The 27,271-nt window shown below is 42.7% G+C and overlaps 1 protein-coding gene across 8 annotated transcripts in view; it reads right to left on the bottom strand.

The window, feature by feature from the left end:
* The window catches only part of NRAP (nebulin related anchoring protein), a 75,899-nt gene that overhangs the window by 26,705 nt on the left and 21,923 nt on the right, over positions 1-27,271 (bottom strand). For 6 of the 8 annotated variants that reach the window (XM_012448009.3, XM_021676936.2, XM_021676939.2 and 3 more), the window contains 15 exons: positions 27,047-27,151; positions 25,477-25,584; positions 24,362-24,466; positions 18,238-18,336; positions 17,223-17,327; positions 15,973-16,080; positions 15,623-15,724; positions 13,685-13,882; positions 13,005-13,109; positions 10,491-10,589; positions 9,280-9,384; positions 8,014-8,121; positions 5,905-6,216; positions 4,560-4,664; positions 1,437-1,535 (listed from right to left, as the gene is read on the bottom strand). In XM_012448009.3, the coding sequence (XP_012303432.2) occupies positions 1,437-1,535; positions 4,560-4,664; positions 5,905-6,216; positions 8,014-8,121; positions 9,280-9,384; positions 10,491-10,589; positions 13,005-13,109; positions 13,685-13,882; positions 15,623-15,724; positions 15,973-16,080; positions 17,223-17,327; positions 18,238-18,336; positions 24,362-24,466; positions 25,477-25,584; positions 27,047-27,151 (1,863 nt within the window). The remainder of the gene's footprint in view (positions 1-1,436; positions 1,536-4,559; positions 4,665-5,904; positions 6,217-8,013; positions 8,122-9,279; positions 9,385-10,490; positions 10,590-13,004; positions 13,110-13,684; positions 13,883-15,622; positions 15,725-15,972; positions 16,081-17,222; positions 17,328-18,237; positions 18,337-24,361; positions 24,467-25,476; positions 25,585-27,046; positions 27,152-27,271) is intronic. The other 2 variants (XM_021676937.2, XM_012448013.2) reach the window with 1 other exon arrangement.

Here is a 27,271-nt window from a genome sequence, read left to right as displayed (position 1 = left end):
ACAGCTAGCATGATGACATGCATGTCATTTCCAAGCTCTACTTCCTAGCTCAGAACATGACAAGCTGAAGCATTCCCCTCAGTGAACGCCCCATTCATAGTATACTGCTGAGATGGGTGTCAAATGAGAAAATGAGGTTTACTTAACATCCAGTAATAATTTGGCAATTAACTATCGGCTATGAGGGGGCATCGAGATACAGAAGGCAAGAAAGAAGATGGCTGTTGCACAGGTGAGGTTTTCACCTCCCTGTCTCAATCCTCCTTCACTCCCTGATCTCAAATATTCTTGCTCTAAGACATATCTCCTGGGTGGGTCTGGGAGTCTATTCACCCAGAACTCTGACTTGAGCTTAGGATATCCTGGTAGTTAGTAATGACACATGCACTTGGCATCAGCCACCAGACAAAGTTTCCAATGTGTCCAAGTTTCTACGTATCACAGCAGTGCCCCCTAGAGTTGGCTAGGGTAAGGAAGAAATATGTATTGATTTTCTTCATATAAAAGTTCTTGTTGGACCATCTGTGTTTCTCAGAAATTATGAAGAAGTTATAAATTCCTAAATCCATAAGCTTGTAAATCATCCCATCCCAGATTCTGACAGGCACTCAGGCTATTTCAGAATGCCTGTCAAATAAAGTGCAACCAGAATCATTTGCTCAATTGGGAAACAAGGGAGAGAATTTTGAAACTTATGCTTCCAAGGTTTGTAAATTTTCCTCACGGAAAGTTGAATGGTTTTAGGGTATTTAAAAGCTGGGTTTGCCTTGCATGAAGGTCCATAGGTTTCTCTTAGCAGAATCAGCCGAACAGGGTTAATCTATATCCTAAAGTGATTTTTTTTTTCAGGACCTCATCATTCACTTTAGTCTCCAGCCAACCCTGCAACCCTGCACCCCAGCCAACCTTTCCCACGAGGGAAAGGGGTCAAATCTTGGTTTCACATCATAAAGGAGTATGGGAAATGGCTTAAAAGTTAGTCTAATGTATATAAATCAGACCCAAATCATGTTCAAAGTCTCTGGGAAATTCATAGAGCAACAATTGCTGGCCTTGGGTCATAAAGAGCTCTAAGCACAGCGTCAGGATTCCAATTACCAAGAATTTCACCCAGCTCTGAAAACAACACTTTCAAACAGAAGGAGAGGGGAAAAAGGCCTCACCATGAATCGGTGAGACATGCAAATGGAAAGGCAGGAGAGCATCCCGGGGCAGTGGGGTGGTGGAGCCCCACTTGGCATTCTAAGTGCAGTAACACCCCCATTTGCATCCTAATGAGGAAGCACCCCCGCTAAGGGAAGCCTCTGCAAAGGACAGGGAGTGCCTTCATCCTTAGGACAACAGAAGGAGCAAACCCAAGAACCCCTCCGCTTCAATAGCAGTGTTGAAAGAAGAGCCCACTCTTAGAGTCATAATGTATATACATTATCACTTACATCCACTGCTTGGGTATAACTAATTCTGGCCTGGACCATCTCCGGAGTGTCTTTAATACTGGTAAACTTCAAAGCATCTGGATGCTGACGGTACTTCTTCTGTTGAGCAGAAAAAGATCAAAGCTGTGAATTTTGTGCTGCTCTTTCATGCCATTTGAAAGAGAAAATCATAGGTTGCTTGAGATTAGAGTGAATTTGTGAACATAATTATTATTCTGCTTCCTCCATCTTTATATCCTAGGTGCTTTCAGGTTAATATTTGTTTCAATTTAAGAATAACCTCATGTCAATTAACATTAAAGTATTTCTACCTGGTGCAAAGAAAACATCTCAAAATTAGGTTATACTAGTAAAATACCGTAGGATACACACTTAGAAAAGGATTCTTTTTATAGGCTTCAAATACTTTGTCACAATTGTTTACATATCTTAGTTCGGGTCTTCTAAGCAAGAAAGAGCATTCAGAATTACATTCATCCATTTAAGCTTTCTATTTCCCGTCCACAAAAAAAAAACACTGGCAGACATTATCACAGTCAAAACCCTCACAACCTGTGAGTGTATACTGTCCAATCACGCTAAAGCCTAGTTCAGTTAACATAGGTAATAATTCTTTAAAATATTACAATAACAGGAAAAAGGGTGTTATTACTGAAAGGAATCATCACACAGTTTGAAGCACACTGAAGAAAAAAAAAATCACAAAAATGCTGGCAAAGACCTAGAGACCCAATTTTGAAGTATTCTGAAAATCTGCTTAAATTCTTTTTTAAAAATCAAAGTACATTTCTAGGACACTGAAACCATTATTATTTTAATGAGACAATACAGTGTATGTTTTCCCAAACAGAATAATCATCTTAAAGAGGCTCTCATTTATCTGGTTGGATTTTTATATACTGGGTTGACTTACAGATCAATAGCCAGCCAAATCTAGTACACCACCTGTTTCTGTAAATAAAGTTTTATTGGAATATGGCCATGCTAATTCACTTATGTATGGCCTATGGCCATCTTCCAGCTAGTTGTGACAGAGACCATATGACCTACAAAGCCCAAAATATTGACTATCTGGTCCTTCACAGAAAAGGCTTTCTGACCTCTGCTTTGGATCGTAGGTGTGCATATGCATTTGTGGCCCTTTCAACAGTGCCTGGCATCCTCTCTGGAAGTTAAGAAGGTGACCCAAGCCAGGTGCAGTGGCTCACAGCTATAATCTCAGCACTTTGGGAGGCTGAGGATGGCAAATCATCTGAGGTCAGGAGTTCGAGACCAGCCTGGGCGACAGGGTGAGATCCCATCTCTACTAAAAATATAAGAATTAGCCAGGTGTGGTGGTGGGCGCCTGTAATCCCAACTACTCGAGAGGCTGAGGCAAGAGAATCGCTTGAACCCGGAAGGCAGAGGTTGCAGTGAGCCACTGCACTCCAGCTTGGGCAACAAAGTGAGACTCCATCTCAAAAAAAAAAAAAAAGAAGGAAAAGAAGGTGGCCCAATTCGACACTGACCTGTAAATGTGACAGCCTGACATGGGATGGGGGGAAAGTTGCTGAAAGATGTCTTGTCTTACTTACTAGAGTTTGAGGATTGGTATGAGACAAGCGCATCAAAGAGGATAAGCAAATTTGTTGAGAAAGTATGCAAAATGAGGTGGCTAACTAAGAACACTGGTATACGTGGTCCCCCAACGATCCCTTGATCCTTTGGCTGTCAGATTTAGACACATGGAGGAAATCATCTTGAAGTCTAAATTATGCAAATATGGTCTTTAGCCTTCATTTCCTTTTATGAGTGAACCCAAGATTGAGAGTTTGGGATTATGAATCCTAAATGTTGATTCCTATATGTTCTTCACATTCATCCTCCCAGAGGGCCTCTCCTGAACTGGAATGAACAAACTAGAACAGTGCTATCCCCACGGAGTTCCCAGGGTCTTCTGAGCCTTGAGTGTTGACCAAGGTTTCTAAAAATCAGGCCAATCAGCATAAGGTCACTTTTTGAAGTCAACTCTGCAATGTTCCAGGTAATGAGAATGCTGTTCCATGGGATAATACACATGCTGGACAGGTGTGTTTGAAAAACCAACAAGGGTGTCTTTCTATTTTAACTATGTCAGAAAGAAACCCTCCTCAAAAACATTCAGGAAGTTCATTGCCAAAGCTAACATCCTGTGGGACTATGACCATTATGGTCCCCTCCCCACTCAGAAAAGTCCAGAAAGACCAGGTTACTCTGAAGACAACTGGGCAAATGCTCACTTGTCTTCTGAGCAAGTCGCCCCACAAGCAAACACGAAGAGAGCAGGTGTGAGAGGTCTGATGCTGTTCAGCCTCCTCCTGGGAGCCTCGTCCTGTGCCTCTCTGCCAGGGACAATTCAGCTCCCTGGCAGGCATTTGGCAATGTCTCGATCCATTTTTGGTTGTCACAGCCAGGTGGAAGGCACTACTGGCATCCTTGTAGGATGTCCTGCTAAACATCCTACAGGGCACAAGATAACCCCACAACAAACAAAAATCAAAATGCCAATAGTGCCGAAGTTGAGAAACTCAGAAAGATCTGCTCAATGGCACTGTCCTGAAATGTAAAGAAATGACTATTTTTGCAAGCAGTAATGCTATAGGGTCCAGCCAAGGTGGCTATAAGTAGGCAGAACTGAGTAAACTGAAATAAGACCCTCTCTCACAAAAGAACCGTGTCACATGGTAGCCACCACGTGAATATTCAAAAACTGTTTACTCTGCGGCAGCAAGAGAGGAAGAAAATGCGCCTAAAGTCACCAAAGCGCTTTTTGGGTGCAATAAATGTATCTTTTCATCATCCCTCCTGTGTTGCTTCATTAAAAAGGTAAGTTGGTGGGTAGCAATTGAGCTCTGTTTGATTGTCATTATTATTCATAATATCATTTGTCACTCACTTTGTTTTTGCCAGGACTCTCTGGGCCCCTACTGGTGTGTGTTTGGTATATGGTTTCCCTCTAATTACCAGCCCTAGTCTGGGTTTTGAGGTCTTTCATGTGGCTTTGCCTTTTTCTTTGCCTTTTGAGTGGAAATTATTTTAATTTTATACAGAGACGCCGCACGCCTAACGCAGCCAGGCCTGTTACAGGCTGTCAGGAAATCTCACCTCACTAATGAGTTCTCCTGCCTTCTTCGCCTGCTCCACATTTAATGACCCGGTGGCGACCCAGCCCGTGCCTTTCATCCACTTCACATCTGCCCTGTATTGGTTCTGACAAAGGAGAAAGAAAAAAAAAAGCAGGTCATTGTTGGTGCACAGACATTTAAAGGGCTATTAGTGGCTCCCGACACAGCCTTGGTGCCAGCTGAGTCAAATTAGATGCCACTTTTGTCTTATGCATTTCTGCACAGTCACAGGTAAGGCTCCTAAAAGTAAATTAATTTCCCCTTTAATTGGAGCCATCCCTTGGGACGGTGGCCTTAGGCCCCACCAACACTATTGGGGGTGGCACAGGAGGGGCCACACCAACCTTGCCCCTCATTACGGAAGAGTCTACTTGGAAAGAAGCACGTCCTCATTGTCTGCATTACCAGTTTTCTTGTTTAAAATGACACAAGGGGGATCAAGAAAATGAGAATTCACAACAGAACCCAGGTGGGCTCTATTTGAGGGAATTTCACAAGACAGCGGAGGCTTCCCACAGTGCCAATTCCTTCCTACCCACCTCGGTTCGGGGGGCAGGGGGCATTTCTTCTCATTTCTTTACTTGCCGTCGAATGAGTCATTTTAATGGAAAGTCATTTAAATGGACACTTCTCTCAAACTAGTATATCATCATTTATCATGAAACAGTTCTACCAGGAAGGGCGTGTCTACACACATACACCCTTTATGAATCATTATTATTCATAATATCATTTGTCACTCACTTTGTTTCTGCCAGGGCTCTGGCAAAAACACATGCACACATGCACACACACACACCCTTTCTGTGTAACAGTCTGGCTGCAGCTAACCTGCCTTTCAGTTCACCCTCATTCTTGTGCAAGAGTCACCTGAAGACAGAAAGCAAGCATAACTGGGACGGGAGGATAAGGAGGACAGGAAAAGGGTTATTGAAAACTGGCAACCCTCCCATTCCAAAAATGAGGACTACCGAAGTCAGGATGAGTGATCAGCAATGCTCTCCCCTAACAGGCCACCACTAGGAATGACACAAAGATACTTCCCCCCAGCAATAAAAAGAAACCTGGAAAATATACATAGGCCAGAGTTCCAAGAAGGAAAAAGTCACTCTATGATTTCTTCTGTTAGTACAGAATCTAAAATCGGCCTAGTTTGAATAAAAGTTCAACCACTAGCAAAGTGTTGCCACTTAGGGTTCCAGAAACAGGTGTCCCATAGCATAAATTGTTGCATTGGACAATTAGGGAAACACTTGCACTAGCACTAGCACACACACAACACACGTGCACATACACACACGTGCACACACTCACACAGAGCTTACATCACTCTGTAAGCCATAAGCCTTCTTGGCCCATTCCAACTTCATGTCTGTGGGCAAAGCCGTAAAATGATGTGCTGCTGTCTTGTAGCCTATGTCTGTGGCTAAATGCTGAGCTTTGCGGGCATGCACGAGGTGGACCATGTCCAGCGAGACGTGGCATTGGGACTTGGTGTCCTCAAATCCCTTCTTGTACTCCAGTTCACTCTGTAGCTTGGACATTTGCAGTGAGTGGCTCATTTGCGAATCTCCCTGTACACCCTTTGCCCCAATGAGCTTCCCTCTGGATCTCTCATAATCCTCCTTGTACTTCACCTAAATAAGAGGAATGGAACAGGGATACATTAGAATCTCCTAAAGGAATTGTTAGGCTTCAGACCCCATGCATGAGAGCTGAGACAAAGCCATCGGACAGAATCCTGTTAGAATCAGAGGCATAAGAAAGTTTGCCTTTTTTGAACCTCTGATATATTTTCTTTCATCAAACAGTGAAAGAAAATGTTATTACCCATTATTTCCCTTTTCACCTCAGCTGCCAGGAGCTCAGAGCTAAACTGAATGCTTAGCTATAATAATAATCTTCTACCAGTTATCTAGTGAAAGGTCATCTTTTCTCTAATTATTGGAGACGACTCTTCTGGATGTATTTTTAAGTGGCCTTAACTCTTTTTAAATAGTGAGAACATTATAAATAAAAGTAGCCATGAAATGAAAAACATACAGAATAGCCAAACTACAATTGCTGCGTATAAAAGGGACTCGAAGTAAAAGATCACTGGGGTACATATCCATTTGGCAGAGTATGAGGAGCAAAAAGGACCACGTTGTTTGAAAAATAAAACTAGGCTGAGAGTAACAAGGACCAGAAGTAAGAATAAACATGAAAAAACTGTGAAAACTGTCAGAAGGCATGAGTGTGTGGCATGATTTTCAACATTATCATTGCTTCAGCCAGTGGTAGATTCAGGTTCTGCTCTCAGCTCTGCCGACGACAAACAGTATCAATACCTGCCACCACTTATGGAACCCTTTCTATAAACCAAGCACGGGACAAGCCTGTGGAACTCAAGAGCATCCACAGACCAGGGCTCGTTTGTAAAATGTTACCAACTAACAAGATAAAGAGCTTATGGCTGGGCACGGTGGTTCACGCCTGCAATCCCAGCACTTTGGGAGGCCAAGGTGGGCGGATCACCTGTGGTGGGGAGTTCGAGACCAGCCTGAACAACATGGAGAAACTCCTCTACTGAAAATACAAAATTAGCCAGGCATGGTGGCAGGCGCCTATAATACCAGCTAGTTGGGAGGCTGGGGCAGGAGAATCGCTTGAACCTGGGAGGCAGAGGTTGCAGTGAGCTGAGATTGTGCCATTGCACTCCAGCCTGGGCAGCAAGAAAAAAACTCTTTCTCAAAATAAAAAAAATAAGAGATAAAGAGCTTGTGTCAGAATATAAACCAACAACATCACCAAACCAGTTGTTTTTGGTCCAGCTCTTCTTTTTTTGAAGATAGACTTTCCCGATGAAGGAAGCAGAGTTTGACGTACATTCTGGCTCAAGCTCCTTCTCTCACATCTGACTCCTAACAGATTGCATTAGGCTATACAACACTCCATTTACATCAGTTCACTCCATTTCCTCATCACCATTTTGCAATCACCAATTTACCAGCAAGTTAACTGAGATTCTGAAAGGTTAAACAACCTGCCTGAAGTAACTATACTCATGGATGACAGAGGTGGGGTTTTATCCAAGGTCTATTTGACACCAGAGCCTGTATTAACCATTAACAGACCACAATGTCTTTAGAAAGTCATGGAATGCCTCTGGGCATCAGTTTATCTGTAAAGTGAGAAATTTGGATTCTTACTCTTGCTACCACTACTAATAATAAGTCATCACTTACTGAAAATCAATGTGTGGCAAGCAGTTATTAAATAGATAGACACAGATGTGATTATCTCATTGCAAGGTGATTGCTATTATCTCCATTTTACAGATAAGAATACTGAGGTTCAGAGAGATTAAGAACCTGCCCAGACACTCAGAGAATCTCCCAGGTATAAAAAGGCGGGATTCTGAAGTCTCTTTTACAAGTTGGTGATGTACTCACCTCGCTAGCCAGGTCCCGCTTGGCTTTGGCTGCCAGGAAGGTCAAGGAGTCAAGACGTAGCTCAAACCCTTTTGCCTTCTGGTTTTCCCAGCTGCTCTTATACAGTTTCTAAGGGGATTTAGGAGAGAAGGTGAGGAGGTTCTCCTCATGTGAGAGTATTTCTCTAGACTCTCATGACCATTCTAAGAAAGCAATACCGATTATTACATCCTTCTCTGAGAGTCACAGAAATCATGTGGTCTGAATACAGCCAGGCTTTCTTCCTGCCTTAAGGCCTCTTGACACACAGGGCTTCAATCAAGAAAAGCAGAAATTAAACTCCAGAAGCCTTAGCAAATACTAGGAGTTTTTGTGGAAGTCTTAAAAACATGCCAAAGGCGAGATAACATCACACAGCACAGCAATGTTTCTGAAAGGTCTGTTCTCCATCTCTGTCCATGCAGCCCAGCCAGCCAGCAGTGGCTTCAGCTGCTCCTCTTTCTCTTTCCTTCTGCCTTCCCCCAGCCTTTAGTCCACCTGGGTCTTTTCCTTGCTCCTTCCATTCTCTCTCCTGCCCCATCTCCAAATTTCAAGATCTTTCTTCTGGAAGGCTCCTTTCCCATTCTGTGTGTGAATCAACTTAGCCTCTGTTTCTCCTTCCAATTCTCCTCCCCATCTATTTCTCAGATCAGGAACCCAAAGACCCAGAAGCTGAACAGGGAGAGCCAAGAAAACACCCTCCCCAGAAGATACTGAGAGGGGGAAAGTTGGAACTATGGATGCTTTCATGACTAACAGCTACCACTGTGCACATGCCTCTGAGACTCATTGAAATCTGATGACAACCTAGTAAGGATGGGACTAATGTTGGCATTGTTTTACCAATGAGACAGCTGGGAATAAAGAATTTGCCCAAGGACACACACCTGGTAAGTGGCAACCAAGGATCAAACCCAGACCATTCGGAGCAAATGTATGAGCTCTTACTCCCCTCTGCCATGATTATGCTGTTTCAACTCTGGCACCTAGAATAACCCCTATCTCCCACCCCAGGAAACATTCAGCAGCTCAAGTCCTCCACTAGCTCATTCCTGTGAAAGCTGTCCTCCTCTCCCCCTACAACACTGATCAGGAGGCAGATCTACTGGGTGAGTTGTTTTTAGAACAACCAGATGTATGTAACCTCAGTTGACACAGACAATACGCCGTGGCTGGTGGGCTTGGTTGACCAGGTGGCTATACACACAGGGGAGCAGAGCTCATGCTGCCCACTCCCTCTCTCTGTACCTCGCTGAGATTTGCAGCATTGGCTCGGGCCTGAAGGAAGAGAGGCTCGTCTTTGCTGATGGTATACTGATGGACAGACTGCTCATTTCCTGCCTTGTAGGCCACCTGTTGGGAGAGAGCACTGAGTCAGGAGCAGGTGGCAGGGGCGAGGTGGGCAGGGTGACATCCCTCGTGGTGTATCTGTCTGCTTGGCATTTCTCTGACTAGCACAGAAAGTCCATCACAAAACCCACCAGATCAGACTCTGAGTGGCAGAACATAGTCAAGGAGAGATGATGGGAGAAGCAGAAGGAGTGGGGAGGAGCTGGGAGAAAAATGGGGTAGGGAGCCAACCTGAAAACCCCTCCAAGGTTTCTCTTTTCACACCTTTCCTTTGGGATGGTATCAACCTCTGCAAGCTGTTGCTATCTACACTGTCTGTGGCCCTAAAAATACACCACCAGGGAGTTCAGATTAGTACAGACTCCCCAGGTGAGAAAAATAAGAAGCAAACTCTGCATCCTGCTCCTCCATCATCAACCTTAATACATTCACGGGTACCGACACCAGGAAAGTGAGCATGCGTGGACATCTCTTCCATGGCAAACTTGTCACTCTTCTCTTTCTTTCCCCATTTCCCCTCCATCCCCAACTTGAGTTTCCAAATGGTAGCTTCTTCTGACTCTGAATTATATTGATAGTAACCTTTCTGGCAGGTATCTTACCTGGACATTTAGGAAGGAAAGCTAGGAAAGTCCTGGACAGATTTCAGCAACTATGGTCTTGCTTGGTGCAGAGAACTAATCTGTAAGTAATGTATGTGGTCCTTTGTTCTGGCCCCATAAATAAGCTCATATGGGTGTGACCTGCACACACCCCAAATGCAAACATCCTCCTCCAAGAGAATTCTCTCCTGGCTCCAGAATTAAGAGTCTTTGATGAGAAATAGGAGACAGAATAAAAAAGGCACTAGAGAATACTGGAAGCTGAAAAGAATAGTCAGCCCTGCATCTATCCCTAAAAAATCAGGGGAGATGGTGGTGGATGAAGCAAGGGCCTGGTGTCCAGTTCCAGAAACAGCCTGGAAGCCTGGGGAAAGCTGGGTCCAGCCTATTTAAAGGGAAGGCTCTTTGGTTTCTGGACTGTGCCTGGGCAGCACCTGCTGCTGTCCCTGGAGGTTTCTAGGCCCATGACACAGCAGCTTGGTGGAGAAAGGGCAGCCCAGGACTCACCCCGCTCTGCAGCTCCTGGCTCTTCTTGGCGTGCTCCATCTGGGAGCTGTCGGTCACACTGGTGAACTTCAGCTCATCTACTCTCTGCCGGTAGTTTTTCTGTTTCCAAAGGAAAGGGATCCCACAGCATTAAGATTGGGTTGCCCCTACTGCCCTACACATGTGTACACATACACGCATACTTTCTGTGGTCCAGGCATTTCCTTGGGAGGAATGTTCTCGTTGGTCCTGCAGCTTAAACAGAACCACACAGGCCTGAGACAGGCTGCTCCAGTGAACTTGTTTTAGTTGCTATTACCGAAAGGGAAATGTAATTTTCCTCTTCAGTAACCCTGTATTTCACTGTGTGCCCCAGGGAGGTATACATTTTTTAAATCTAGACCTAACATAGGAGGGTGAGGTGGAGGAAACCTGGACTTTACAATGATGAAGACTGAGGTTCAAATCTTGTCTGTACATCATTCCAGCTTCATGACCTTGGGCACATCACTTAATCCACTCTGAGCCACCCTTGCTTAGAGTGTCCAATGGGCACAACAGTAGAAGCTACTTCAGTCTAGGGGGGAGCGGAGGCTTCAACACCATGTTTTATGCATGAGTCAGGTCCCTGGGACAGTGTTAGGACATAGCCATTGCCATGGTGTTATCATGAGTGTCCAGGAGGCAGCAGCTTTAAGGAAGGGGACACAGAGCTACAGACAGAAGCCGGCGGTCAGGTGAGATTTGGCTTCAGGTGAGTTTCTGATTTTCCAGATCACTGAGGTCTTGTCCTCACAGCGTCCCCATCTCACAGCCATGAATTAACTGGCAAATTTTCAGTGTGCTAATTCTGTCCCCCTGCAGGGACTGCTTGTCTTTCCTGAAGATTAGCTCCTCTGGCTTTTCCATTGAAACTGCCAAAGTTGCTGGGAAAGGTGGCCACTGAGGACAGCGTGTGGAAGCAAAACCTTCACGTGGCAGGGAGATCAGAGATGAGCTCTCAGCCTGGTGCTGGCAAACTTCCCATGCCATCAGCAAGAGGGTTATAGCTACCAGCTATACCCAACATAGTGATTGGAACACTGGAAAGTCCAAATTTTCTTCCTTTAGGGAAAAACAGTTCTACAGAAAACATTCCAAAGAGACTTCTAATTTTCCTCCCTAGTTCCGCCGTGTTGAAGGAGAAAACTCCTTCACCACATTAACTGAAGGGAGTCCCATTGCCCTGCCATTGTTGGAAATTCCTAGCCATCCCAGACTATGCATTGGTCAAATCACAAGTACTTGCTGAGCAGCCAAGAATCTACTCTCTACAGAGCACAGAAGGAACATAAAAAAGATGAAGGAGATGATATCCTCCTGACCCTGGAGGAGCTTAAAAATTAGTAGGCAATACATGAAATGAGATAGAAACTGACACTCCTGAATCTCAAGGACCATCTAGTTGCATTCTCTCCCCTCTGCTGCTCTGGTTGCTCCACCTGAACTTGAGTTGGTCTCCAAGAAGTCAGGTAATGAGAGCCCTAAAGGGTTATGCTTTTGTCTCACCTTATTCTATATTCTAACCCTAAATATGTCTGTCTCAGAGGAGGGTGAGTACAGTGGAAATATAAAAATAGATTACGAGATATGTGTTTGAGATGCAATACTGTCTCACAGTCAAAAGCCGGGGCACCAGATCAAACACCCAGCTCTTGTACTTACTTAAAGTGTAACTTCAATCTCACTTTCCTCATATGTAAAATGGGAATATTAATAGAATAATCATACCATCTACTCACATAGGACTGTGGTGACCTATATATAACAGTATGTATGTAATACACCCAAAGTGGTGATTCAATAATGATTATCAGTCCATAAATGGCAGTTACTATTATCACCATTATTATCACTTGCAAGAGATATGCCGACTCAGCCTTCTCGGCCCTGAAACAAGAATGCCCTTTGAAGATTCCAAACAAAGTTCCTGAAATAGTGACACTTCCCAATGAAATGTCCTTCAGAAGTCCTCCTCTGCCTGCTGCCAGAGCCAGCTTTCTATGGCATAAAGGGAACAAGGGCTTAGAGATGCAGGGACCTGGGAGAATATCCGATCCAGCCTCTTTATTTTTATATGAAGGAAAGAGGATCGGGAAGGTTAAGTGAGTTGCCTGAAATCTGCAGTGAATTTAAGGCACAGGCATAATAAGAACACTATCCTCCAAATACTGGACTCCCTGATTCAAAAGGAATCACACACTGCTCACATAAGAAGTGCTGTTTTCTCATGTGCTGCATATTACACAAGTAGCAGTTGGATGCAACTGCTACTTAAAGTAAATTGGTAGGCTTTTTAAATAACACCACCTCAGGAAGTTTAAGGGTGTGGAAAGTTCACTGAGAATGTGCTACAGGTGCGAAATGAAGTGCTCCCACTTTGAACCACACCCAAAATAAATCTGAGGGTAGAGAAGGGGAATTAGATGCAAAGATCATCCTCCGTGACTCAGGGACTGAGGACTGCTGCAGGCCAGGGGCCCAAGTGCAGGTTACCTCGCTGACCAATTGTCCAGCCTTCTTGGCTTGTTCCAAGTTGAGACTCCCCTCTGTCAGCCACCCGACTCCCTTCATCCATGCCAGGTCAGCCTTGTACTGCAGCTGCAAGAGAAAAATCACAAAGCTCTCATCGGGCACATGGACAGAGACAGGACAAAGTGATGGGAGAGTTAGCAAGATCTTGATCCCGTATTTGCCTTCCTAGAAGAACTGCTCCCTGCTCCTTTATGGCCAGGCAGATCTCCACTTGGGAGGTAGAACCACTGGGCCCACCTTGTAATAAGAGTAGCATGCTCTACCTTAGAGCTGAGACACCCCAACCTTAGCAAAAAGGGTATTTCTCAAATTTGTTGACCAAGGGCCTTTATTTGCCAATCTGCTAAATTTCCAAGATTGATTTACCATTTTCAACATTTTCTTCTCCTTTGCCCATCCCCATCACCAACACATCTTGACTTTAGCATTAGCTCTGAGCCCTGATCCTCCACCCTCCGGTCTCCATTGTGTCAGCTACATCCCTACCTCCCCATCTGTCCTTTCTGGCCCCAGCACATTTCCTGCAGTTCTTCCTAGTCTTCCGAGTTATGTAATAGACTCATGCACAGGTTTGAATTCACTCTGAAGCCATGTCCAGTTGCAAGAGATGCATGAGGAGAACTGGCAATGTGAGGGCTCACCTCACTCTGCAGCCCGTAGGCCTTCTTGGCCCACTGAGTCTTCATATCTTCGGGCAGCACGGTGTATTCATGCAGTTTCTTCCTGTAGTCCAGGTCACTGGCGAGAGCTTGGGCCTTCTTAGCATGCCTGATGTTTACCATATCCATGGGTAGGTGAAACCGGGTCTTACTGTCTTCAAAGCCCTTCTTATATTCAACCTTGAATGTACCAAAACAAGGTCATTTTGTTAGTTGAAGCCCACCCTTTGCAGAAGTGATGTGAAAATGCAGGAAAGATTCCCAAGCTTTCAGGAGCAGGAGAATCAGCACTCTGGGCACTGCCACCCTTCTGTCAGAAAGGCATGACCCAAGTCTTGGGTCTATAAGGCAGCATCACGAGGGAGCTGAGGTTCCACACTACTTTGTTTCTGGGAGGACTGTCTCTTGCCAATGCTAAACCTTTTTACCTGGTTGCTCCAGGAGAACACTCTAGTCGCAATTCTCATGGATGCTTTAAGAGATAGAATCAAGAAGCTTGGGCTGCAGAGCCAGCCAAGCCTGAGTTCAAACCTGATCTGCCCTTTAACAGCAGATCAGGTTGACCTCTGGAAAGTTACGACACCCCTCCAAGGACTCATGTTCCTCTAGGAGACTGTTATAATAAGTAAATGAATACTAGCTGAAACATGCTTAGTACAGGGACTGTCACATAGCAAACACTTGATAAATGTTAGCATGACAATAACAGTGGTGGTTTGGTGGTGCTGATGGTGGTAGTGATAGCGGTGGTGGTGATGGTAGTGATGATGGTGACTGATGATGGTGGTGATGATAATGGTGATGGTAATTATGGTGTGGTGGCGATGACAGTGGTGATGGTGACAATGGTGATGGTGATGGTGACAGTGCTGATGATGGTGTGGTGATGGTGAAAGATAGTGTGCTATAGTAGAAAAAGTGTGGTGCCAGGTAATAAGAGTTCTAGGGTCTAATTCACTACCCCTCTACCACTACCACCGACTACCATATGGCTTTGGGCAAGACACAATCTTTTTGACCCCCAGTTCCTTCAGCTGCAAATATGTAACACCAATGCGTTCTGTCTAATCTGAAACCAAATTCTCAATGCCTCTTTATGCTTCACGATTATGCACTTCATTCGGCTTATTCTGTAGACACATCCAAAATGGCAGCCCAGATGCCAACTTATTCTATTCAAACTATGGCTCTTTAACGACTCATTGGGTAACTATATCCAACTGGACCATCGGAGCAGCATAAGTTGGCCTCACAGCTTGGAACAGGCCCTCATAAAGCAGAAACTCCATGTTCAAGTGTCTTTTTTGCCTATTCACCATCGGTAGGGAAGACTTTATTAGAAACCAGGTCTGTTTCTTCCAGCAGAACTCTCCTTCTTCAAAGCCTTTTGGTAAGTGACATTTAACAAGGTTCCTCTCCAGCCATTACAGTTGTTTACAAGCATCATCATTCTGATTGGCTGGAGCCTGGGAGCTGCCGGCTTGCTAAATATTCGAATATCCTATGTGTTGTAACCACAGGACCAGGACAGCACCACACTAAGCAGGATGCTTTTGCTACACAAGGGAGAAACTTACTATGTGCTGTTCATTCTTATAGCCCCAGGGTCTCATATAGTGTCTTGCCCTTAGTCGTCACTTGGCAAACATTTGTGACATGATTAAATGCAGCTGAACACCTTTTTACCTTGATCAGCAGATGCTGTCACCCTTAGGTCCACACTCCTCACATACTTTTAAAAAATAGTATACTTTGGCAAAATAAATAAACCAAACAAGCTTCTTATGCAAGCCAGGAAAGAAAAGAGTTGCGGGTAGAAGTGAATCAAAAGGTAACAGTCCCAAGTGAAATAGGCCCAGGAAAAGCTTTTAAAGTAACACAACTGTAAGTGAGGGGTTGGGGGTCAGAAAAAGAGTTTACCTCACTGCTCATCTTAGCAACCTGCAGGGAGTGCAGAAGCCTAGAGTCGGCTGTTCCTGCGGCTTTGCCTTTTGTCTTTTCATAGTCTTCTTTATATTTAATCTTGAGAGAAAGAAGAACATCTACTGTGAGTGAGAGAGAAACTTTGCTATCTAAGGGGCCCTGGTTTTAACAAGTACAAGGGGAACGATTCTGAGAAAAACACCCCTGCCAGTCTTTCACAAATCCAGAAGAAGATTAAAGTATTGCGATGTTTACAATGTTAACAATCATTATTTTTGCGGCAGGACCACTGACATTTTATTGGAACCATTTCTTATGCATTCCTGAGTTAATGAGAGAAAACCTACATTGCTAGCAAGCTCCCCAGAGGCTTTGGCGGCCAGCAGAGACATAGCATCCAGCTTCATCTCAAATCCTCTCCCCTTCGTCTTCTCCCAGCCTTCTTTATACTTAACCTGACAAACAAAACCACAAGTGAATAGGAGTTGCTACCCATATTCCTGCTGAAAGTCAAAGAAGATTTTTTTAAAGCAAAGTTGGTTTTCTCCTCTATTTACAGACCAGAGTCTTGGCTGTTATTATCAAAATGATAACAGTAATTATTAACACAGTTAATTGAGTCCTTAGCTGTAGAGCTATGCAGGCCAGTGGTAATGAAACAGGACAAAGAGAAGACATAGCATTGCTCCTTGCTCTGTTGTTTTCTGATCATGTGACTTTGGCCAGTGACCTCTTGGAGCCTCAATCTCCTATTTGCAAGGAAAGTATCATATTCTCTTTCTCAGAATTGCTGTGAGAATAAATTGGATAGAATATATGGAAAGAGATCTTAAATTGGTGAAGTATAACATAAATGTGAAGTGTTGACATTGCCCTGGCAATAACAGCTACTATTTATTGGCCTTTTCATAAATGAGTTCTACTCATTAACCACAAATCTTCACATTGGGCCTGTGAGGCTCAGAGAAATTAAAGAGCTTACCTAGGGTGACATAAATTTTAAAAATGGCAGTGTCAACATCTGAACCCAGGTCTCTCTGACACCAAAGCCCATTTCACTAACTGTGCCTCTATAATACCTCTGGGGGCTTATACTAACTCCACACATACAGTGCCTACCCCAGGATAGAACAGGCATTTAAACAATGTTAGTTCTTTTTAATTTCTTCTCCTGCCCCTGAAATTCCATTTAGAGTGAGAAGCCAAATCGTAGCCCACTTGTGACTCCAAGAGAAATCTGATGATGCGGATTGATCTTTTTAAAACTTAAATTTCCTCCGCACAGTAAACCACCAGTTCACTAAGATGATGAGGATGAGGATGTAGGGGTGTGTGTGTGTGTGTGCGCGCACGTGTGTGTGTCTGTGTTGGCACATGGATTGTACACATGCTCATATAATGGGAATAAATGCCTATGACCAGTTTATCACTAGTAAACTACCGTGACATAGCAAAATTCAAAGTTACAACTTGATGAGCCTCTGATGAGCCTTTCTCAGGGACAGACACTTCCCACTTGGTGGACCATCCCGGTATCTTTGTTTTGATATCACTCCATAACCCCCTTCACCTTCTTCTCCCCACATTGCTCACTTACCTCACTAAAGAGTTCAGCATTGGTTTTGGCCTTCACCAGCTGAGGGACATCCTGTGGCAATGTGTAATTCAACTTATTTTTTTCATAGTCAGCACGGTAATTCACCTGTTGGATTCAGAATAAATCTGTAGGGTTTTTATATGGGCAGAAAGAGAACTTTAGGGACTCATAACTCTTTTTCCCTTAGACCCATAGCTGAGAAGGAGTTTCTGGAAAAGGCATTTTACAAGGAAGCCTGTACTTTTTGTAAATGTTTTAAATTAATGAACTGAAGGTATCAAATGAAAAGTAAAAAAACTCAAAGGCACACTTGAAGTTGTGAGTTTGCAAAAGAGTTCCCCGTGACTGCTTCACCAACTCCCCCTACAAGCACTTGAGAATATTGAACTTTTTAAAAAAACATTTTTCTGCAGTGCAGGGTAATTATCAAATGCCTGCTCACAATGACAAAAAGGCCATCTTAAATCACACATGCAGAGGAGAGCCAACCAGACATGTGATTCCTGTTGGATGAATACGGCATCATCCAAGAAGCATTCCTGACCAGAAATTAAACTTGAACATTGGATGACTGGTGAGGTGAGGTTAAGAATTATTGTTAGATTTTTGATGTGATATGCTGAAATTATATAAATGTGTTTTTCTTTTTTACCTTTTAGAGATTCATACAGAAATATTTACAGATTACATTATACAATACCTGAGATTGGTTTCAAAATAATATGGAAGAGGAGAATTGGACAAGCATATAGAAGAAGCAGGGTGGCCATGAGTTGATGGCTGTTGAAGATGGGTGACAGGTACATGGGGATTCATTATACTATTCTCTACTTTGCATGTATTCAAAATTTTCCATAATAAAAAATTTAAAAGAAGTGGGGGTCATTTTCTGGCTGTAATAAGACATGTGTCACCATTCATAAAAGTCAAATCCTTGAAGGTCAGATGTCCCAGAGGCCTCAAAGCAGCAATTTCAAGACCCCCACATCCGGCTGGGCAGGGGCTGGTTACTTACATGACTCAGCTGCTGGGCATTGATTTTGGCTTGAACAATCTGTGGAGTGTCAGTCACCAAGCTGTACTTCAACTTGTCGATGCTCTGCCTATAATTGGCCTGGGTAAAAACAGGCACAGATGTCATTTGCTCTTTTCTTGAAGATTTGCTGAGTTCACTCTCCCAAGCTCAATAAAGTGGCAATTCTCAAATTACTATGTAGAAAAAGAGTCAGATATTCCAACTGGATACTGACAGACACTCCAAGCCCACAGACAGAATTACAGTACGTTATAGAGTGAGAGACCTAACAGGCAACTCATAAAAGAGGTGAACTCACTGGCGGGCGAACATAGAGAAAGATGGTCAGTCACACTATTAATGAGAGAAAGGCATACCAAAAGCACAAGACACCCCTCCACACAACCTGAAGAGCCAAAGTTAAAACTGCTGATGATACAAAGTGATGGCAAAGGATGAGGACTTAGGAAAACTCTCAAAATGATGCTAGAAGAAGTGCAGATTGGTATAACCACTTTGAAAAACAGTATGGCATTTGGGCACCTACATATATCCTATGTCCCAATAATTCTGTGCCTAGGGCTCATTCTCAATGAAAATATGTGCACAAGGTCATTTTATAAATACTTAAAGCTGTATATCCACACATAGGGCACTTTTCTATTTACATCTTATACACCAAAAAAAGAGGTGTTAAAAAAAAAAAAAGTAAAATGGAAGAGTAACAAAAAGTCCAATCAAGCTATACATGCATCGTTAAGTGGGAGGCAATGGAGCATCAGTGACTCCTTGTAGGCGACCTGAACATGTCCCCACCCTCTACACCAGCCCCTGCCTCGTCCTCACTTCTGCCTTGCCAGAGTCCCCAAGGAAACTGCCCTAAGCTTGGTACTTTCATAGAAGATGCAGTTTCAATAGAGGAGGAGGCAGAATCCCCAGTGCTGCTGGATGCATTGACTGCCTGGTTCCCACCTCATGACATCAAGGACTAGTGAATTTTCTCCTTTGAAAATACAAATTGCCCTTTCAATTGTTAGCCATTTGCACACAAGAATATATGCATCCAATCATCTTATTTTTCTCCAAACACACCTGACCAAGATCCACTGCAGAGGGAATGGGAACTTAGGCAGAGAAGTAAAGGAACAGGTTTGAAGCTGGAGAGTAGGTGATAAGGGGTGAGGGGCTAAGGTGAGCTGAGTGAGAGCCCCAGAAACCTACGCAGGCAGAAGTAGGGCTAGGATAAAGAAAAGAGGGAGAGGTATGGATAGCAGATAAGCTCTTGCACAATTTGTTTTTGTTTATTTATTATTTTGAGACAGAGTCCCACCTGTGTTACCCAGGTGGGAGTGCAGTGGCACGATCTCAGCTCACTGCAACCTCCTCCGCCTGGGTTCAAGCAATTCTCATGCCTCAGCCTCCCTGATAGCTGGGACTACAGGCATGCGCCACTATGCCTGGCTAATTTTTGTATTTTTAGCAGAGACAGGGTTTCCCCAGGTTGGTCAGGCTGGTCTGGAACTCCTGGCCTCAAGGAATCCTCCTGCCTCAGCCCCCGCAAAGTGCTAAGATTACAGACATGAGCCACCACACCTGGCCCTCTTTTGGGATTTAACCAAGGTTAGCTGAAATCCAGGTAAAAGAGGAAGAAGTAAACTCATCCCTAATCCTGCCTTTCTTCCCTTATGTTCACCTGGTCCCTTTTATTCATCCACTTGTCCATCCATTTATTTCGTCAACAAACTGTCATGTGGTTTCTACTCTGCAGAGCAAGCAAACTCAGACACTCCCTGCGTACATAGATATCTCAGATGGGTCCTCACTCCCAGGATCCCAAACTGACCCAGTGCCTCTGGACACCTGAATCTCTGTGCCCACAGGCTCCAGATTGGGTCTGTTTGCCAGCTGGGCTCCCCCAGCTTGGCTCAAAATGACGGGATCACCATTGAACACTCATTCACAGTTTTCATGTCTCTCTTTTCTTGCCCAAAGCCAAAGGCCCCACCCAGAATCCCACACAGTGTGGCAACTTCTTCAGGCCTGGGTTTTGCCTAAGAACAACACCCCTTTTCTGCATCACCACTATCTAGTGTTGTCTCTGCCTGGACCTCACCTATGGCCTTGGCCAGACTCCTCTGCCAGCTGGCTCTCCCCTCCCCAGGGGCCCACACCTTGGCCACTCTTGTACTGTCCTATCATTTCCTGTCTGTCTAGACTACAACCTGATGTCTTTGCTCTTCTGTCTTCTTCCTACCTTCTGCTACATCCTATGGCCACCTCCCTGAGATGACAGCCCACCTCAGGGAGTCTCTGTAGCCCGAAAATCACAAAAGTCTCTGGGAGCCAGGTAGACCTCTAGGAGTGTACAAGCTCAATGCTCGGCCTTATTGTTGGGGAAAATTCACTAGTTCTTGATGTCGTGAGGTGGGAACCAGGCAGTCAATGCATCCAGCAGCACTGGGGATTCTGCCTCCTCCTCTTTTGGACCTACATCTTCTATGAAAGTACCAAGCTTAGGGCAGTTTCCTTGGGGACTCTGGCAAGGTGGAAGTGAGGGCCAGGCAGGGGCTGGTGTAGAGGGTGGGGACATGTTCAGGCCACCTACAAGGAGTCACTGATGCTCCATTGCCTCCCACTTAACGATGCATGTATAGCTTGATTGGACTTTTTGTTTCTCTTTCATTTTACTTTTTTTAACACCTCTTTTTTGGTGAAGTATAAGATGTATATAGAAAAGGACACTATATGTGGATACTGTTGGGGAAGTAAGGAGTCAAGAGGACTGTGGCAAAAGGAGGCAGCAGCTGTCCAGCTCTAGGAGATGGTTGTCATGCATCTATGTAGGGCATACAACAGCCAGATTTTCGAGTTATTCCAAAAAAAACCAGAAATCCATATTATTATGAAAAAATTGCAATTTTTAAATGCTAACAAATAGTTCAATATTTTTAAAATTCGGTGACCCGGGCTGAGCGTGGTGGCTCACACCTGTAATCCCAGCACTTTGAGAGGCTGAGGCAGGTGGATCATGAGGTCAAGAGTTTGAGACCAGCCTGACCAACATGGAGAAATCCCGTCTCTACTAAAAATACAAAAATTAGCTGGGCATGGTGGCATGTGCTTGTAGTCCCAGCTACTCAGGAGGTTGAGGCAGGAGAATTGCTTCAACCTGGGAGGCAGAGGTTGCAGTAAGCTGAGATTGTGCCATTGCACTCCACCCTGGGCAACAGAGTGAGACTCCATCTCAAAAAACAAAAAAAATCCAGTGACCCAAGAGAAATAGGTCTAATAGCCACTTTGGGCCCACTGGCTACTAACTTACATATTTCATGTCTTCCCTGGGTCTTGTACTCACTTCATTTTTGCCTATTCCAACACCAGCTAATCATAATTATGACTAACACATGATACTTACTACATACCCAGCACCATGCCAAGTGCATTATACATGTTAACTCATTTAATCCTTCCCACTACCCTATGGTTAGGCACTATTATTATCCCTACCTCACAATGTGGAAACTGAGGCCCGGAGATTGAAAGTGGCTTGCTCCAGGTCATCCAGGCAGTCAGTATCAGAGACATGATTCACACCCTGGGAGTCCGCCTCGTAAGGTAGCTTTTAACTTATACACTCTAAACCTGGTTGGCCAAAGCTAATGTGCTTCGAACTACTACTTGTCATTTAAAGATGGGCAAGGGGTTCCCCTTAGCCAGAATTAGCACTGTTTAGACAGGGAAATGCATTCCAGAAACAAGCAAATGACTTACAAGTGAACTTCTAGAACAGGACCTAGAAATAGTAGAGTGCTCCTGATAATGGCTATGGAGTGTTTTGTTGGATTTGGAGATTTAAAAACAACATCATTTTGTGCTTTTTAGTTACAGGGAGAAAAGTTTTTGCATGTTCTAAGTTTTGGACATGGGGTGTGTAGAGAAAATTAGGAAACAAAGTCATTTCAATGTCAATTATTAATTAGATTAGAGTACAGTGGCTTCCTAATGCATTAATTCAGAAGGAAAAATTATCATCTCATAATACAGTCTATTAGAATTCAGAATTATGCATGATAAAATGTCACAAAAACTGTATTTTTTAAATGGCACATTCCTTCCTCATAATTCTGCATCAAGTGTGTTACTGAGAACAATTACCTGACTCTGCAGGACGTAATTAAAAGTCTCCATGATTAATCACATCTTTGCAACATCACAAATGCTTGGCCGTTGCTTCAATCTACATTTTGAAGGGTTTTTTTTTTCTTTAGGTAAAGACAGAGTCTCATTTTAATTCTATTAGTATTTATAAAATCTATCTAAAGGGAATGCTCTCAAATTAAGAACCCATGCTTGCTTATTTAATTTCACGGCTATTTCACCGCCTTTAAGATTACCAGACAGAGAGACCACAATTGTTCTTGTAAATGGATTCCCCAAACTTCCTGAATACTAAAGTCCCTACATTATGGGTGATAAACTCAAATTCACATCAGAATCAGGAAGGTAAGCTAAAGGAAGTACAGCAACAGAGAGCAGCCACCACTCAGTCCCCGCCAATTGCTGCCTTGTAGGAACTAGGGCAGAATTTCTCCAAGTTTTCAAGGAAAGGTAAGCATATTAGTTTTTATCTGAACTCAGAACTTCTACATGTTGGTTCAATAAAAAACAAACAAACAAACAAACACTATGTAGCCAAACAAAACACTTCTGTAGTTTGACTGTGACTCATGGGCTGCCAGTTTAGAACCCACCTCTAAACTCAAAAACCTTTCTAATCCAGTCTAATTTAAGTTTGTATCAGACTTCCCCGGGTGGGCTTCCGGGTGCCTGGATTGGTCCAGAGTCTTATCTAGATAAATGTGGTAGCAAATCATGTCATAATGGGAGTACACAGGACTCTATCTTGCATTGTTTGTGCTACTTATTAGGCATGATTTCTAGAATCCTACTGCAAAAGTACATACTCAAATTTTAATAAGGTACCCTTCATCTGCAAATTTCCGAGATAATGTATACAGCAAAAAAAAAAAAAAAATGTAGGTTTGGTAGTGGTCAAGTTTAACTTTGTGAAATGAGTAAGTCAAGTCAATCCAACCAAACTTCCTGAGAAAAGCAAAGTTTAGGCTCTGAACAATTCCTCTGCTTCTTACCTCCTGTTTTATTACAAACTCAAAAAGTCCCTTTTATTCAATAAATGTCATTTGCCAATGATTGTCCTTTGATGTCTGGACGCTGGGTTGACACTAGAGATACCCAACTGAATCCTACTGCCCCAATTCTGGGCAAAAGAGGGAGAGAGAGATGCAAAGACTTATCTACTAGTAGCAAAACCTCGATCAATTTCTAGACTTGTGCTGATCCCGAAGGAAAGTAGCACTGAGCATTCATAAATATACGTTGAATTATTTGTTAAATTATTGATTGATTAGAGATAACCTTCACTGAAAATCACAATACAACCTTACTTCTAAGCCACCTTAAGTACTTTTTAAGCTAGTAGGTGACTTTTATCATTTTCTTTGTACTTTCCTGTATTTTCTAAATTTTTTATAATAAACACGTAAAATTCTTGTAATCAGGAAACAAGAAATTTAATTGATTATACACATTTTGCTTGGAACAAGCCAAACCATAAATAAAATCACTGCTGTAATAATTAAGGGATACATATACTTCCCCATGTGCTTCTGAGAAAAAATAAAGTCAGTTTTACCACTTCCTCTCAACTTGTATACATACATTTTATTTTACTTCCTTCAGTCCTTAACATACTACATGTCAAACCTTTTTCTAAAAGAAAAAAAAAGTCATCCTTGCTAAGGAAAAAGCATTTGAAATGTGCCCAGCAGACAAAGCTCACTGAATTCCAAGAGGAAAAACTGGAACCTCAGGTTATTTGCAAGACAAAAACTAGAGTTGTCCCTAGTTCACACTGAAAATCTAAGAGGAAGTTCATAAATGAACTTCCTAGTGCAAAACGGAAAAGGACTTCCCTTTTTTCAATCCCTTCAACCTCCTATGAACTATGGTATCATGTTCCTTTCCATCTTGCTGCCTACAAATCACTCCTCAGGGAGAAAGTGACGTGTGACGAAGCAGAAAGAGCTGTTGGCAGAGAACTTACATCTTTCAAGGGCACTAGTTTCATTGTTGTTTGATAAGAAGGCGTGAGAGTGGCTGGGTAGTTGTAGTCGACAATATCGTGTTTATAATCAGCTTTGTAGGCAACCTAAAACATGAAGAAAAGAATAAGAATGGAGAAATCAGTTTCTACTTTCTTTCGACTTTGTTTGAATGTCATAAGAAATATTTTTTAAATACCCAGAAACGAATTCAGTTTCATCACCTTCAAGGAAAATTAAATTATGTTCACACTTTTGTCTTTAATTAATCTGAATTCCTCTTAATCCAAAAGTAGTTGACTTCCATCTGTAGCACATTTACTTTATATTTCTTATTAATTACGACGGTGCTTGTCATTTTTGTTGAAAGAAGCATTTGCACATGGATAGACAATGGAAATGCTCCTTGGCTAACCCCAAGAAAATAGATGGAATGTCAAGAGTCTTTAGAATATTTAATTTTTTTTCTAAAGGTCAAATTTGACATTCTTAAGCAGAGAAAATCTGACACATGTTGTGTTTTAATAATGAAATGAGGTTCCTTTAAGTGTCCTTTACCTCCAAGATTTACAACATGGCATTTGTAAACCTATACACTGGATTGACAAAGCCAAAGAGAGATTAATAGATTATATGCTAAGGGAAAACAAGGGCCTGATCTGTTCTGTTATCCCACTACCTTGACCAATGCCAGGCCACAGTAGGTTTTCAATGAATACAATGATCAAAAAAATGAATGAAGGAACAAACTAGTTTACCAACCAACCAACTCCAAATAAATCACAAAAGCTTTGGAACCTTCGGGAATTTGGAATAAGAATCACAATTATTCATTTCTCTTTCTGTCTCAGAAGTCCAAAGTACTAATCACACTGGATTCATTATAATAGATTGGAATACTCTCCAAATTAGAGAAAGCTAAGATCAATAAATTGAAGCCTTTGAAAATGTTCAGGGATTTTTGCCTGAACATTTAGAAACTCTTTTGGGTCAGTCTTTCCACAGTCTTTAAAATAGAAGACAGATTTTTTTTTTAAGGGAAATTTTAAAAGAATTGGCTGAATTCTTCATGCCCCGCCCCACTCCACCCCACAGGCCCTTGCATAAAAGGACTTACGTTGCTTGCCAGGCTGCCAACTTTCATAGCATGGAGAGTACGTCTGTCCATACCAACTCCTTCATAGTGGCCTCTCATGTGGTTCTGGTAGTTTTCTTTATATTTATTCTACATGGAAACACAGTTTTCAACAAAAGCATTCCCTTCGCAACTAGTTAAAGATAAACTACTCATCTTAATGCATTAAATCCAAAGCAAAAATGATTAAATATAACCTATTTAAATAGTCAGTGTATCACAGAATAAAAATAAGGCAAACTTTTTTTTAATAACATAAATTTTAGCGCAGCACAAGAAGTTGGAATAAGACAGGAAAACAAGGAAACATGGGATCTGATGAGCACAGACAGCACAAAACAGACTTGACTTTTTGTGTTCGTTTTCACATTTTTAGTTTTAAGTTTACCAGATTTTTCCAACATGAAAAATTTACCATGAGACAGTTGCAAGCACTGACTATGCTGGGATCACATGCAAAGCCCCATGCTGAGGCTGGTACAAATCACTGCATGCCATTACTTCCATTTCTAAATATATGAAGGACAAAACCTGAGCATTGCCAAATTCTGTGATGTAAAAATTGGTCACTAGTGCGACCATGTGAAATAATAATGTTATGTGCCAAATGCCACTTACCAAATAAAGAGAAGACCAAAACAGGATGACAAGAGAGAAGACCAAAATAGGAAATTTGGGGTATTAAAATCACCTAAGCTGGGAGACCACTGAGCTTCTAGGTACTGCGAGTATTTAAACAGAATACTATTTATGACTGTATATTAGACATGATTCTACTTATCTGAGTTAATCTTCACAAGTACTCTATGAGGAGGAAGGAACTATTATCATCCTCATTTTAGAGTTGGGCAGAGTGGCTCAGGGAGCTTAAACAACTGCCCAAAATTGGCCACTTTGCTATTAATAACTGTGACATCAACTATGTTGACTCTTAAACCACTACATTTATGCAAAATAAATTCCTCAGTGAGCCTTACACAGTCCCTTGCAATTTTAAATTCTACTATTATGTGCAGCTAAGCAAAAGTAAAATCATATTATCTAGTATAGGTCTTTGACGTCCATGAGGATACATCTTCAGACCTGCTCTGAGAATTTCCAAATTTGCAAATGCCCTCTAGCACATATCTGCTCAGCTGTAAGAGAGGGTAATAATGTCTGGCTCTCCAGGTGACTCTGAGGGTGAAATGAGATCATATTAACTCAGAAGCACAAAGTCACATTGAGAGGGGGCGTCACATGCTCAGCCAGGCCCCCTCACCAGCATTCTTCCCTAGGAGCCGGGCACTGCGCTACACACAAAGGATGCAAGGGGTTGGAGAAGACAGGTCCTGCCCAGAGGATTCAGGGTCAAGATTGGGCATGTGACAGAATTTAACACTATGAGGACCAATCCCAGCAGGCAACCTTAACCAAAACTCAGGCATTTATGCCTTAAGGCCATGCTTCTCCAAGACACATAAATCCATTCCCATAGACTGTCCCTCTTATGAGACCTAAAGACTAAGCTCACAAAAAGTGCCCAAACAAAAGCTTAGCATTAAAAACTCACATCACTGGTAAATTTTGAGATCTTGCTCATGTTCCTGAATTGAGGTGTTTCACAGTAGTTGATACTGTGACCTCTACTACTTTCCAGATCCTTCTTATACTCCACCTTGGAAATCAAAACACCAGATGCACAATAGAACCAAATCTCAAATCACTCTTGAAAATGTCTCAGGACTTGACTAGGATATTTTTAGAAAACTTTCAACCCAAGATTTTAACATATCAA

The sequence above is a fragment of the Aotus nancymaae genome, unplaced genomic scaffold (assembly GCF_030222135.1).
Source record: "Aotus nancymaae isolate 86718 unplaced genomic scaffold, 86718_ANA_hifiasm-v0.15.2.pri h1tg000010l, whole genome shotgun sequence".
NCBI classification, from domain to species: domain Eukaryota; kingdom Metazoa; phylum Chordata; class Mammalia; order Primates; family Aotidae; genus Aotus; species Aotus nancymaae.
The sequence above is the reverse complement of the archived record's forward strand: the minus strand, read 5'-3'. Positions and strand labels throughout refer to the sequence as shown.